We start from the raw sequence: 14,797 nt of genomic DNA on the forward strand, positions 1-14,797 counted from the left end.
GGGAAGAAGAAAAGGAAATAAGGGAGGAAGAGACGGAGGAAGGGAAAAATAAGAGAAAGGATTAAAAACCTTGAGCTTAGCATGCTGAGACAGAATTGCAAATGGACCCTGGGCCCAGGAGTTGCTCCATCCAGGCCACCTTCCACATTGCTGCTAGATTTCTTATTGTAAAAACAGAGCAAGGAGGAGTTTTGGTTTGGAGTAAGATGGAGTAAGTACACAGGACCCTGTCTTTCCCAATGAATTCAACTATAAAACCTATAAAGACAACTATTCAATTGTCTTTCTCAATAAATTCAAGGATAAAATACTCAGAGCAACTATTTGAAGACTCTGAAGAGTAAATGGTAGGAGGCAGATTGGGGAAGAAGACTAGAACTTGAAATATTGAACTGACAATGCTTTTAACATTTTTCTTCTGGTATTCTCTGGTCTGGACTCAAATTAGTGCAAAATCCAGAAGTGGACTTGGGTGTGGACAGAGAGAATTCAAGATCTTTCTATTTCTGGCTTGAGTAGGAGGAGTCTCACATGTTTCTCACTCTGTTATCTTGCCTCCTCTCCCCCACATAATCCCGTGGTGAGAACAGCAGGGGCATATGGACACCTAAAACTCTGAGGAGTGGGGTGGAAACTCACTCACAGAAGTCTGTTTTTTCCTTCTCTGTTCTTCTGCTTGGCCCCAGTTGTGGCTAGCTATAGTCATGGAAATTAAGTGGCTGAACAAGTTAAATAATGCTCCAGCTCTCTGGCTGAAGGACTAAGAAGGGGGAGCCTCAGCTGGGTGTGGTGGCTCAAGCCTGAAATCCCAGCACTTTGGGAGGCTGAGGCAGGTGGATAACTTGAGGTCAGCAGTTTGAGACCAGCCTGGCCAACCGGACAAAATCCCATCTCTACTAAAAATACAAAAAAAAAAAAAAAAAAAAAATTAGCCAGGCATGGTGGTGCACATCTGTAATTCCAGCTACTCGGGAGGCTTGAGGTACCAGAATCACTTGAACCGGGGAGGCAGAGTTTGCAGTGAACCAAGATGGCACCACTGCACTCCAGCCTGGGCGACAGAGCAGACTCTGTCTCAAAAAAAAAAAAAAAAAAGGTGGTGCAGGGAGCCTCAGGGAACCTAAAAGTATCAGGAATATAATGGAGAAGGAGAAGCTCAGGAATGTGAAAGTTCTATGTGAACCCCTGGGCTCCACACAGACTGCATGCATGAATCTAACCCTAAACAGCATAGCAATGACTTTGAGAACTGAACAAGATAGATACTGCCCAGGCCCCAGACTGTCGACTTTGTAGTACACATACAGAGCTGAACCAAATGGCACAGCAAGGGCTCTGAAAACTGAACTGATATTAGAGCCACAGAAGACGAGTCAGAACTTGTGACTCAAACTGAACCAGGTTAATTGCCTGTTTAAACAAAAATGTCAACATTTTCTGTAATATTTAAACAAAACCCAGAGTTTCATAACATTATTTTAAAAATATCCAGGAGATAAGCCAAAATTACTTGGCACGCAATAAACTAGGAAAATCCCAACTTGCATGGGAAAAGATAGATCACCACCCCTGGGCCAAGTTGATACAGATACCGGATTTGTCAGTTTTTAATGCAGCCATTATGAAAATGCTTCAGGAAGTAAGAGTGAACATTACTGAAATGAATAGAAAGATGGAAAGTCTCAGTAAGAAATAGAAGATATAAAGAACCCAATGGAAATTTTAGAAACGAAATTTACAACGAAAGATACAATAACCAAAGTAAAAAGCTTACCAGATGGGCTCAGTAGCAGATTAGAAATGATAGACCTTAAATAAGACACATTAGTACTTATATTAAATATGACTGGTCTAATCACAGTAATTAAAAGACAGACATTAATGAATAAATAAAACAAGACCCAACTAAGTGCTGCTTACAATAAACCCACTTTAATTATAATGCTATAAGTGGTTTAAAAGCAAAAGGATTCAGGAAAAAGAAACATGCAAATACTAATCAAAAGAAGGTGAAGTGACTATATTAATTATTAGAAGAAGTAGGCTTCAGAGCAAAGAAAATAATTAGACGTAAAGCAGACATTATAATGACAAAAGAATCAGGTCACCCAGAAAACTAGAGCTTCAAAATTCATAAAGCAAAAACAGAACTGAAATAAGAAATAGAAAAAATTCTATTGTAGTTGGAGACTTCAATACTTCTTTTTTGGTAATCAATAGAATTGACAGACTGAAAATCAGCAAGGCTATGAAGGAACTGAATGGCACCATCAACCAAATAGTTCTAATTGACATCTTTAGAAAATGCTACCCAGCTACAGAGAATACATATTACTTTCAAATATGCATAAAACATTCACCAATATAAATCATATCGTGGGTCATAAAATAAACCATAAACAATTTAAAATAATTGAAATAATGTAATTTCTGACTGGAATAAAATTAAACTGTAAATCAGTAACAGAAGGAGAACATGAATATGTCCAAACTCTTAGAAATTAACACACTTCTAAATAATCCATGTGTTGAAGAGGAATTCTCAATGGAAGTTAGCAAACATTTTGTACTAAATGAAAATGAAAATACAACACATCAGATTTGTGGGATGTGGTTGAAGCAATGCGTGAGGGAAATTTCTAGCATTACCTGCATATATTAGAAAAGAGGGAAATAATAATATAAGCACCTACCTTAAGAAACTAGAGTAAGAAAAGTAAAATAAAACCAAATAAGTAGAAGGAAGAAAATAATAAAAGTAGAAATTGATGAAGTTGAAAGCAGAGAAAAAAATAGAGAAAATCAATGAAACAAAAAGCTGATTCTGTGAAAAGAAAAATATAATTGACCAACAAGAATGACAAATGAAAAAAGAGAAGATATGCATTGCTAACATTAGGAATGAAAGAGGATTAAACTTCACTTAAATGAATTATGACAGAATACTATCAACAACTCTCAGCACATAAAATTGATACATTAGATGAAATGGATCAATTCCTTAAAAACCACAAACTACCAAAACCCACCCAAGATGAAATGATAACCTGACTAGCCCCATTATTGTAACTATTAAAGAAATTTAATTTGCAGTTAACCTTCTGAACAAAATATCTCCAGCCCCAAACGGTTTCCTGGTGCATTACACCAAACATTTAAAGATAAAACCAATTTTACAAAATCTCTTCCAGAAAACAGAAGAGGAGGAAACACTTCCCAATTCATTTTATGAGGTCGGTATTACCATGGTATGAAAACCAGACATAAAATACACCGAACAATATTTATTATGAACAAAGACGTAAAAAATCATCAACAAATATTAGTAAATAAAATCCAGCAATATATGAAAAGAATAATATGCCATGGTCAAAAAGGATGCAAGACACATTATTTGAAATTCAGTTAATATAACCTACTGCATTAACAATCTGAAGAAGAAAAAACACAATCATATCAGTTGATGTAAAAGAAGCATTTGACAAAATCATTCATTCATGATTTACAAAAAGCTCTTAGCAGACTAGAAATTGGAGAAACTTTCTCATCTTGTTAAAAGGCAGTTTACAAAAACGTATGTCTAACATCACAATTAATAGTAAATGATTATTAATGCTTTCTCCCTAATATTAGGAACAAGGCAAGGGTGTTCACTCTCACCACACCCATTGAATATTATACTGAAAGTCTTCACTAGTGCAATAGGGATGGGAAGAGAGATATAGATTGGGAAGGAAGAAATAAAATTGTTCTTTTTCACAAACAGCATTATTGTCTATGTACAAAATTCCAGGAAATCTACAAAAACAAAACAAAAAATCAAACACTCCTAGAATTGGTAAGTTTAACAAAGTTATAGGATATAAGGCCAATATACAAATTCAAGTTTGTTTTTATATACTAACAATAAACAATTAGGAATGGAAAAGTTTTTAATACACCGTTTGTAATAGCTCCAAAGAATGTGAACTACTTATAATTTTGGCAAAAATACCATCCCAAACAAACATATATTGCATCTATAGTTGAAAACTATAGAACACTGATAAAAGCAATCTGCAAAGATGTATAATAAATAGACATAACAGGTTTATAGATTAGAAGATTAAGCAGAGTAAAGATATCAGTTCTCCTAGAATTTATAGATTAACATTATTTCCAGAAAGATTTTGTTGTTGTTGTTGATTTAGACAAGCTGCTTGCAGAATTTGTATTAAAAGGCAAAAGAACAAGAATGGCTGAACCAATTTTGAAAAAGAAGAATGAATAGGAAGAATCATACTACCTGATTTTAACATTTACTCTAAAGCTATGGTGATCCAGATTGTGTGGTATTGGCAAAGGGATGGACAGACCAATGGAACAGAAACAGACCCATACAAACACAACCAGTTGATTTTTGGCAAATTTGCCAAAGCAATGAAATAGAAAAAGGATAGTCTCTTTAACAAATGGCATTAGTTGGACATATGAAAAAAAAATGAACCTCAATCTATGCTTCTTTGTACAACAGTTTTCTCAAATTGGATCATACAGCTACATATAAAGAGGAGAAACTACACATTTTTAGAAGAACACATAAGAGAAAATCTTTGTGACTTCTAGTTAGGCAAGGAGTTCTTCCACCACTTCTCATGACCCACAGCTGGGTAAGGTTGGCCTGGAGAGCTTGCTCCCTGTTTTCTGTTTTTGAGAGTTGTTCAGCGTGTGCTTCTGTTCATTGGAGGCACTATTCTAACTCATTCCTCACCACACCCCTGCAAAATAGATAGTATGGTATAGCTGTGTCATTTTTGAGATGAAGAAACTGAAGCACAGAAAGATGAATAAATATACCTTGAGTGTAATAAGTTCCATGAGTGGCAGAACAGGAAATGCTCTCTTCCTAGACCTGTGGTGCCATCTACCTCTGTGTTCTGATAGACAGTCTGAGCCTCCACATCCTTCTTGAAAACACAAATCATGAATTTTCATGGCTCCTGTGACCCAGACGTGTGTTTTCAGGGCATCTGTTTTGTTCTTCTATGTGGGTTTTATTCTCAGGCCCACGTTTAAGGTTGGTGGGTTTTTGCCGCTCATAGTGCAATATTAACCCACATGAATCTATTTAGCGCCATCTTGTGTCTGGAGTGATTTACAGGCGGGATTGCTTTAGTAGTAGCGGGTAAGTACAAAAAAGATGTAGTGGGAAAGATTTGATTACCAAAATATGAAAAATGAGTGTGATCGGACACTTGAATTCCATTAGACGTGAATTTTGTAGTGATGCACCTCTTCCAGTATGATCCAGTTAATAGAATGTTGCGGGGAACAGATCAAGTAAGCTTTTAAACCTTAGTTTGCCTTCTCCCATTGTAATAGTGTCCTGGCTTCTTGGGCACTTGGCCAGTACCAGAGGCCCTGAGCTCTTAGGGTGGAGGCTTTCAGTCCCAGCTTCTCAGCCTTGTGGAGAGAGTCTTTCCCGTGGATGTACCCTCCAGAAGGCTAAAGAGTCTACCTTCTCTCTCCCTGTGTGGTTAGCTGATTTAAAGGAAGGTGCCAAAATGTACCTCAGGATTGGCCTCTTCAACAGCGGAACTCAGAATGGGAAAAGGACAGTGGAGCAAACTCCCCTTCCATGGAGACTTGCCAGTTTGTTTGGGAAGGGAAGGAGGGAAGAAATGGGAAAAAATAGGGCAGAATGTGCCGAATTCTTGGAGCTCTTCCATGAGGTAGGGGCTGCATCTTTCTGCAGGAGGGTGGGGGTGGTGATGCTAAGAAAGGATGCACTAGTAAAAAAATTCTAAAAACAAAATCATGTAACACCTTACATTATTCAGTCTTATTTTTGTTCTTTTTTTTTTTTTTAACATATTTTACTTTTCCATTACAGAAGTAATCGATGCTCGTATTAGAAAGCTGGGAAAATAGAAAAAATAGGAAAAATACATCCAAAGAATATATACTCAATCACAATGGTTAATATTTTATGGATTTCCTTTTCTTCTTTGTATGCATGAAGATTTGTTATAACTAGGCATGGTGGCTTATGCCTGTAATCCAAGCACTTTGGGATTACAAGGCTGGTGGATCACTTGAGCCCAGGAGTTTGCAACCAGCCTGGATAACATAAGGAGACCCTGTCTCTACAGAAAAAAAAAAAAATAGCTTGGTGTGGTGGCATGTGTCTGTGGTCCCAGCTACTCAGGAGGCTGAGATGCAAGGATCATTTGAGCCTGGGCAGTTAAGGCTGCAGTGAGCCATGATGGCACCACTGCTCCAGCCTGGGTGACAGAGTGAGACCTTGTCTCAACTAAAAGAAGATTTGAGTGTTTAATTATGTGATGTTGCTTTTTACTTATACTTGTTTTTTACTTATTTTATGAGAAACATTTTACAAGTTAGGACATAGCTTTGGTAAATGACAGTGTATGCTGAGTTCTAGAACCATGATAGGTATTTGTGTTTTAGTTATTATTTTGGTATATTAAATAATGCTTCAGTGAACACCTTTGCTTCCTTTTTTATTTTGTTTGTTTAAACTTAGAGCTATTTCCTTAGAATAGGTTTCCCAAATCATGATGACTGGGAAAAGGCTTGAAGAGGACTTTCAGGCTCTTAGTATAAACGCATACGTGCTCGCCCACCATGGCTGGAAGTGGGCTCTGCTACTTAGGCAGTGATGGAGATTTTGGTCACATCCCTTCACTTCTCAGAGCCTCAGTTTTTTCTTCTTCCAAATGGGGGTAAAAATACCCACTGCATATGGCTCTTCTATTAATAATACCTATAAAGTCCCTCTGGAGAACTTGGCACACAGTGAGCGCTAAATACATGGTAACTTTACAAAATAATTATAGCCCTAGGTAGCCTTATTGCAGGTTTCTACTGGTTTGCCCTACCACCAGCAATGCATGAAGTTATTTAACCTCTCTACTGTTTGATACATAATCATTTCTTTTTAAAATACCTTTGCCAATTTGAGTGAAAACACTACCTTATTATTGTTTTAATTTGCATTTCTTTTATTATAGTGAGAGTGAACAATTTTGCATGCTATTATAAACAAGTTTGTTGTCTCTCATATAAAATGCCTTTTTTCATTGGCATTTAATATTTTCTTACTAGTTTGTATTAACTATTTAAATAAATAATTCTATTCTTTAACATATTTGTTGTCATAGATCCACTTATCTAGTATAATTTTATATCAAACTTTTATATGCTGCATTCAAATGCTGCATACAGATTTCTCATTAGAATGAGAAATGTGATTATAATTGTAATCTCTTTGTAATAAATTCTTTGAATTTTTTATTGTATCTATAATTTTACTTGCAAATTATGACAATATGTATTTCCAACAATTTTGTATCTTATTATTTTTCATATCTTATTAAATTTGCCTGAAATTCTATAGCAGTGTTAAATAATCCATGGGTTTAATGAGCATCATTTAAAAATTATTTCTGATTAGTAGGAATATCTCTAGTGTTTTACCATTAAATAGAATATGAATCTGTTATTTCTCAAAATATACTGCTTATTCTGTCAAGGATATGTCCAAATAATTTTTAAAATTTTTGAGTTCTTACATATTTAGGAGCATATTTTTTCTCAGAATAATGTGGTTTTCTTTTCCTTTTTTTTTTTTTTTTTTTGTTCAGACAGAGTTTTGCTCTATCACCCAGACTGGAGTGCAGTGGCGCGATCTTGGCTCACTGCAACCTCTGCCTTCTGGGTTCAAGCAATTTTCCTGCCTCAGCCTCCTATCTGGGATTACAGGTGTGCACCACTACACCCGTCTAATTTTTGTGTTTTTAGTAGAGACAAGGTTTTGCCATGTTGGTCAGGCTGGTCTTGAACTCCTCACCTCATGTGATCCACCTGCCTTGGCCTCCCAAAGTGTTGGGATTACAGGCGTGAGCCACTGCGCCCAGCCACTAATGTAGTTTTCTTATTTGATCTTCTGTTGGATAGGATGCATTTTCTAATATTACATATATATTTGCATACTTAGAATTTGTGTATACTGTTTTCTGTTTTGCTCTTTTTAATCAAAATATTTCATGTAGAATGTTTCCTACAACCCACATATAAACTTTGTGTATGTTTGTAATGCATAAAAAAAGAATGTAAGAAAATACATCAATATTTTAAGAATGGTTATCTTTATGGGAACATGAATTATTTTCACTTTATTCTTCTGTGTTTTTCTAATTTTCTAAAATGAGCTGTCCTACTGTTAACAGCATAAAAAAATGTTGTTTAGAAAAATGTCAGTGCCCTGACAATTAGTTGTGGGTGAAATATGATTAGGAGCTTAGATGTGATTGATGGAATCCTTCTTCCTTTAGGGCATGTAACTTCTGTTTGTTCATTATCTATCATTCAGATTATTTTGATAATAATGGAGTTGAAAAACTAAGTTTAATGTTTACTTAAAAAACATAGCTAGTATTTTCTGTTTGGAGAATAATGATAGTACATGTTGAGTATATTTTCCTAAACTAAGAATTTAGGATTTGGTATGTGACGAATGTGTGATATCATGTATTTTCATGATACCTGATGTTTTTACTTGAAAATCTTTAAAGGGAATTACTCATAATATTTAACTATGCATTTGTTGCTGACCTATTGGAATAAAATTGGATTAACCCTGGATGATCCCACAGAATCTAAGACTTGCTGACCACAGACTGGGGCACTGGACAGGTTGCTTTTGGAAACTTCGTTTGTCCTTGTGGCCCCAGTGGGAGGCCACAACTCAGACACCATCTCATGAATATCTTTGTCGTGTCTGGGACTACACACAGATATAGAAACAGAAAAACATGCATTTATACATCAAGGCACACAGAAACAACAATCACTGGATTGGTGCCTTAATTGCATCTTCCGGGAGCCTGGAATAGCCCTTGTTTCTTCTAGTGTTCGACACTTTCTCTCTGAAATGAGATTTAGTTAATTTCAGAGCTCAGGAATTCTCCTCAGATTTGATTCTTAACATACTGTGTACTTAAAGTATGAAAATCTTGATCAGCGTTATGATCACTGAAGATTATATTTCTATATACATCTATAATGACTCCTTTTTCTCTTGTTTTCTGTAGCTTTGGGCCAGATTATGTTGTATGTGGATGGAATGAATGGAGTAATAAACCACAATGAAACCATTCAGTGGCTGTACACTCTCATTGGGTCAAAGGTAAGGGGAAGTTATGGTTGACTGTTTTGTTCAATTGTCATATCACTTGCCTTTCTTTTTTCTCTGAGTCAGTTTTGCAGAAAGAAATTTTATTCAGCTTTTTTCAAGCCGTTACAGTATAAATGAGGATTACTACTCTACAAATTTTAAGATACACTTAAATTGCAAATAGCTCATGAAATTTTAATGCATTTCTATTTTCTCTTCTCTTAAGCTTTAATCGAGTGCCTTTGGAACCTTCGGTTTTTAATATTTAATCAAACGTTATACCATAGGGCCGGGCATGGTGGCTCACACCTGTAATCTCAGCACTTGGCAAGGCCAAAGCAGGTGGATCACGAGGTCACGAGATCAAGACCAGCCTGGCCAACATGGTGAAACCCTGTCTCTACTAAAAATATAAGAATTAGCTGGGCATGGTGGCACGCACCTGTAGTCCCAGCTGCTCGGGAGGCTGAGGCAGGAGAATCACTTGAACCCGGGAGGCGGAGGTTGCAGTGAGCTGAGATCACGCCACTGCACTCTAGCCTGGGTGATGGAGCAAGACTCTGTCTCAAAAAAAAAAAAAATTATACCATAGATGTAAGATCTGTGAACCACCTGTATTTCATGTTCGTGTGTACATATATATTTATATGTTGTACATATGTATATGTATACTCATATATGGATAAAAGAATCCGAGATTACCTTTCAGCTCTAACATCAATTATAAAAGTAATCAATGTTTATTGCAGATTTGCCAGGCACCAAACTAGGTATTTTATTTTATTTTATTTATTGAGACAGAGTCTTATACTCTTGTTGCCAGGCTGGAGTGCAGTAGCATGATCTTAGCTCCCTGCAACCTCCACCTCCTGAGTTCAAGCAAATCCCATGCCTCAGTCTCCCAAGTAGGTGGGATTAAAGGCATGACCCACAACCCTGGGCTAGTTTTTATATTTTTAATAGAGACAAAGTTTCACCATGTAGGCCAGTCTGGTCTTGAACTCCTGGCCTCAAATGATCCACCTGCCTTGGCCTCTCAAAGTGCTGGGGTTACAGGCGTGAGCCACCACATCTGGCCCATACTAGATGTTTTATAAGCGTGATCTCATTTAATCCTCATGAGGCCACTATCAGGTAAGTAATATAATTCCCATTTGGTAGTTGAGGAAATAGTGCTTGATTATGAAAGCCTAGCTGGTTTCCCCATGCATTTTGGCACATCACCACCAGCCACGCCTTGGCTGCCAGGTCCCTGAGGTCTCTGGAGGTCCTGCCAAGGAAGCAGATCTACTCTGTCACTTCAGGTGCGCTGAAAGCTGGGCAAGCCTCTGGCATAGTCTTCTCTGGTTTCTGCCGGGGTGTGGAGGAGCATGTGTTAGGGACCTGACTGCAGGGGGATTTGGGAGTAGAAGTAAAAGGGACCCTGTCCTGAGCAGGTGCAGATGCACCAAGGTTAAAGTGTGCTGTATGGGTGGCACATTGTAGAAATCAGAGTGACTGTAGTGGCAACATGGTCAGATGGAGTGGGGGATCTTGAGGGCCTGGATACAGAATTTGAACCTGAATTAAACAGGTCACAGAATCAGCATAGCTTTGTAGGGTCCCTGAAAAGCATATTGGATTAATCTGTTCTCACACTGCTAATAAAGACATACCTGAGACTGGGCAATTTATAAAGGAAAGAGGTTTAATGGACTCACAGTTCCACATGGCTGGGGAGGCCTCAAAATCATGGCGGAGGGCGGAGGAGGAGCAAAGGCACATCTTACATGGTGGCAGGCAAGAGAGTGTGTGCAGGGGAACCGCCCTTTATAAAACCATCAGATCTCATAAGACTTATTCACTACCATGAGAACAGCATGGGGAAAAACCCACCCTCATGATTCACTTACCTCCCACTGGGTCCCTCCCATGACACGTGGGAATTATTACAATTCAAGGTGAGATTTGGGTGGGGACAGAGAACCAAACCATATCACATGTGGTCTGCCCAGGCTGTCCCCCATCCCTGTGTTCACTGCCCACCCCCACTAGAGTGAGCCTTTCCAGGCTGCTGTTCACAGTGCTGTGCTCTGCTGGGGAGTCCATCCCCTGGCCCTGCCCCTGGAGTCACCTGCCTCCCAAGGATTCTGCTGTCCTTTGGGAGCACTCAGCCCTGGTTTGATTTGGGGAGGAGTGCGGTTCTAGTTTTAGGCTGTATATCCTTCTCAGGCTTCTCAGAATCCTGGTGATTGTGTCCTTGTGTGGTTGGAAGGGCTTTTTCTCTGTGGCTGGCACTGGCATGTGAATCCCCATGGGGTCCCACATCCATGGGTGACCCTCACATCTTCCCCTCAGGTTTTCTTTTTCTAGTACTTACTGATGAGAGAATTTTTCCCCATTTCATATTAGAAACAGCTATGCTTTCCCTCAGAAGACTGAAAATCTTTAAAAAAAAAGTTTGGCTTTGTTTTCTATGGAAAATGGAAGTGACTCTATTTTGAAACTGATGTAGGTGACCTTGGACACTGAGTGAAATGCTGGGCTTTCTAGGTTGCTTCAGCCAGACCGAGGGAAGATTTATATCTCATATCCTGTTTCAGTTTTTTTCTCCTTTTTCCTTGCTTGTGCCGGGAAACCTCCCTAACTTTCATGTTCATTTGGAACCTGCTCCCTCCCCAAGGCGCTCTGAATGGTCTCAAGGACCTAAAAGCTAGGGAGATGGGAAGAGATTTTGCAAGAAAGATTGACTTTTTGTACATGACACAGCTGAATTAAGATATCTTTATGGTTTTATGATGGCCATGATAAAACACCAACAACTTGCCCTATTTCTAAAAGGAAATAAAACCTAACATGCTTACAATAGAAAAACTGACAGTCTGTTAGCTCATCACCAGACAGAGAATAGAGTGACAGCAAGGTGAGGGAAGGTGGGATGGGTATGGGGAAGAATCACTGTGAGCAGGGAGAGATTACATAGAGAATGCTGTGGTCTGAATGTGCCTCCCTAAATTTTTGTGTTGTAAACGTGGTCGCCAATGCAACAGTGTTCAAGAGGTGTTTACGTCATGAAGGCTCTGCCGTCATGAATGGATTAATGCCATTATAAGAAGGATTTGTGGAAGGAGTACATTTGCTCTCTTTTGATTCTCTGCCATGTGAGGGCACAACCTTCCTGTCCTCCAGAAGATACAGCAACAGGCACCATCTTGGATGCAGAGAGACTGGGCCCTCACAGTCAGTGCCTTGATCTGGAACTTCCCAGCCTCCAGAACTGTGAGAAATAAATTTCTGTTCTTCATAAATTACCCAGTCTCAGGTATTTCTCTTTATAGCAGCACAGATAGACTAAGAGAGGAAAGGCACAAAGAAAAGAAGAGGGAGAGATAGAAAAGAGGGAGGAGAAGGACCACGGAAGAGGAAAAGAAGAAGAGCAGCAGAGAAAAAAAAAAAAAAAACAGAAATAACAGAAATGCATGCCGTGGCTGAGTCTCTGGTGTGGCAATAGCATCATATTGATATTACTTTGGAATCATTCCGTAAGGAAAATAAACAATCAGGAAAGAATAAACACACAGGAGAATCTTTATTGCATTTCTAAATAACATGGAAAAATTATAAAATTTAAAAGCTTCAAAAATACATTTGTAGGAATTGTGCTTTCCCAGCCTCCCCGTCCTACATGGTGCACTCGTGTGCTTCCTCAGTGGTGGTTCAGGACTCTGGGCTGCCTCCTCAGGGCCTCTGTCTAAGGTGGCACACTCGCCTCCTCCCTAGCCATTTGGGCCATCAGCACTGGATCTGTGTGGATTTCTGTCTCCATCTTTTATTTTCCCAAAGGAAGGTCTAGAATAGTCTCTGGCTCCTGTGTTCTGCACTGTGCTCGTCATAATGAGGACAAAAGAGTGGAGCCAAGAGTCAGCCTGTGCCTTGGAGTTCACTGTGTTGTTGGAAAGGAGAATTCTGGGCAACAGTGATGCCACAGCCCATCCCACTAACTGTGATGTCACATGAAGCTCTCCTGCCCCCCTGCAGGGTGTGCTCTGTTCTAGGCGAGTTGCTGAAAGTTAACAAAGGCAGTAGCTGCCAAGTTTATTTCCAGTCTACATAGTTCTAATGAGATCACCTCTTATTTACAAAACCAATAGAGTGTCTGCTGACACTCTTCCCTCACCCCCATCTGAATAATGAGAAATTGAAAAGAACAACAGATACATCAACCCAAGACCCTCAAGTTTTGAGAAGGAGGCCTCAGTCTCCTCCTTAAACATACACTTTGGTCAATACAGCTGCAATGGGTTTTCCCCAATTCAAATTAAGAAATCAGGAAAGCCAGGGGCCCTAGCATTTCCTTTTGACAGAGTCAGATTTATCTTAACCTGGAAAGTTTACCTTGATATCCAGTTGCCTTTGCCTTATACAGTCACAGAGTTGATAAAGGAAGTACTGGAGCAGACAAATCTTGTCATTGTGTTTTCATAATTCTTCATTTTTCTTCCATGAAAGGCAACAAGATGTGATTTTGCAGACTGCCAGAGGCTCATTATGCAATGCATATTTGCAGATATTTGAGACTCATAGCCAGGGGAGAAAATAATGCGTTCGTAACCAAATAATGACTTTTTAAAAGAAAGAAAAAAGTGTTTTCAATAAAGTGTTTTTCTATTTACAAGAGCCAATCTTTAAACTCCCCAGTCAGAGGTAAGAGGCAGATGCCAGGCCCATGACTTATCACAGGATGTGGATTTTTTTCTCTTCATACATCTGGAATTCTAATTAATTGGAGTAAGATGATTCAGTCTATACAGCATGGCCCTTTGTCACTCAGCACAGAAAGTCTGTCTCTTTATCTCTATGGGTCCTCTTTTGACCCATGGAGAAGGCCTCAGGGCCCTGAGCCTGGCAAACTCTCACCTCCTCGCTACCTCTTAGGGGTGCCTCAGGGCACTGGCATGGAAGCTTCCCTGTCTGCATTGCTCTCCAGGTTAGCTTGCCTTGCTCTGTCTAAGTTCCCATCAGCCCCATTGGATCTCATCCTTCCATCTGTGCCCCATATTGCTGATCACAGGTCTCCAGACTTCCTTTCTACTTGTGTGAGGGTGAGCAGACCTCCCTACTCCTGTGTAGCCCTATCTGGAGGAGCCCTGGCCAAGGCCCTCCTTGCATGCACGTACACACACATACATACATGCTCGTGCTCGTGCGCTCTCTCTTTCTCTGTCATATACATTAGAGAACCTATGTGCCCGCCCGCCAGCCACGCCACCCCCAACACTGGGGACATTGCTGAAAGTTTGTTTAGGACTGCAAAATGAAGAAAAAAAAAAAAGTAACGTGGTGTGTAGAACGGAGTGGTGGAGGAGGGGAAATTGACAGGGATGGGAAAGCTGGGTGGGAAGGGTTAGCTCAGTATCACAGCTGTGAGGTGAGAGTAGCAGTGGAAACAGAATAATGAAAAAATAGAGACATTTTGAGGACTAGCCTTCTAGGAGGAGATTTCTGGATATAGGAAAATAAAAGGAATCAAAGGTTGAAGGTCACAGTTTGACTCTACAGCTAGAAATATGGCAGTGCCTCTGGCAGTAGAAGAGTTGGACATTGGGGTTTGTTGGCAAGAAAACTTTGGACACACTGGTT

General features: G+C 39.3%; 1 protein-coding gene across 9 annotated transcripts in view; it reads left to right on the forward strand.

The window, feature by feature from the left end:
- The window catches only part of FHOD3 (formin homology 2 domain containing 3), a 503,817-nt gene that overhangs the window by 280,105 nt on the left and 208,915 nt on the right, over positions 1-14,797 (forward strand). For all 9 annotated transcript variants that reach the window (XM_063716761.1, XM_054537476.2, XM_054537478.2 and 6 more), the window contains 1 exon segment: positions 9,096-9,190. In XM_063716761.1, the coding sequence (XP_063572831.1) occupies positions 9,096-9,190 (95 nt within the window).

This window comes from Pongo abelii, chromosome 17 (assembly GCF_028885655.2).
Source record: "Pongo abelii isolate AG06213 chromosome 17, NHGRI_mPonAbe1-v2.0_pri, whole genome shotgun sequence".
Taxonomy (NCBI): domain Eukaryota; kingdom Metazoa; phylum Chordata; class Mammalia; order Primates; family Hominidae; genus Pongo; species Pongo abelii.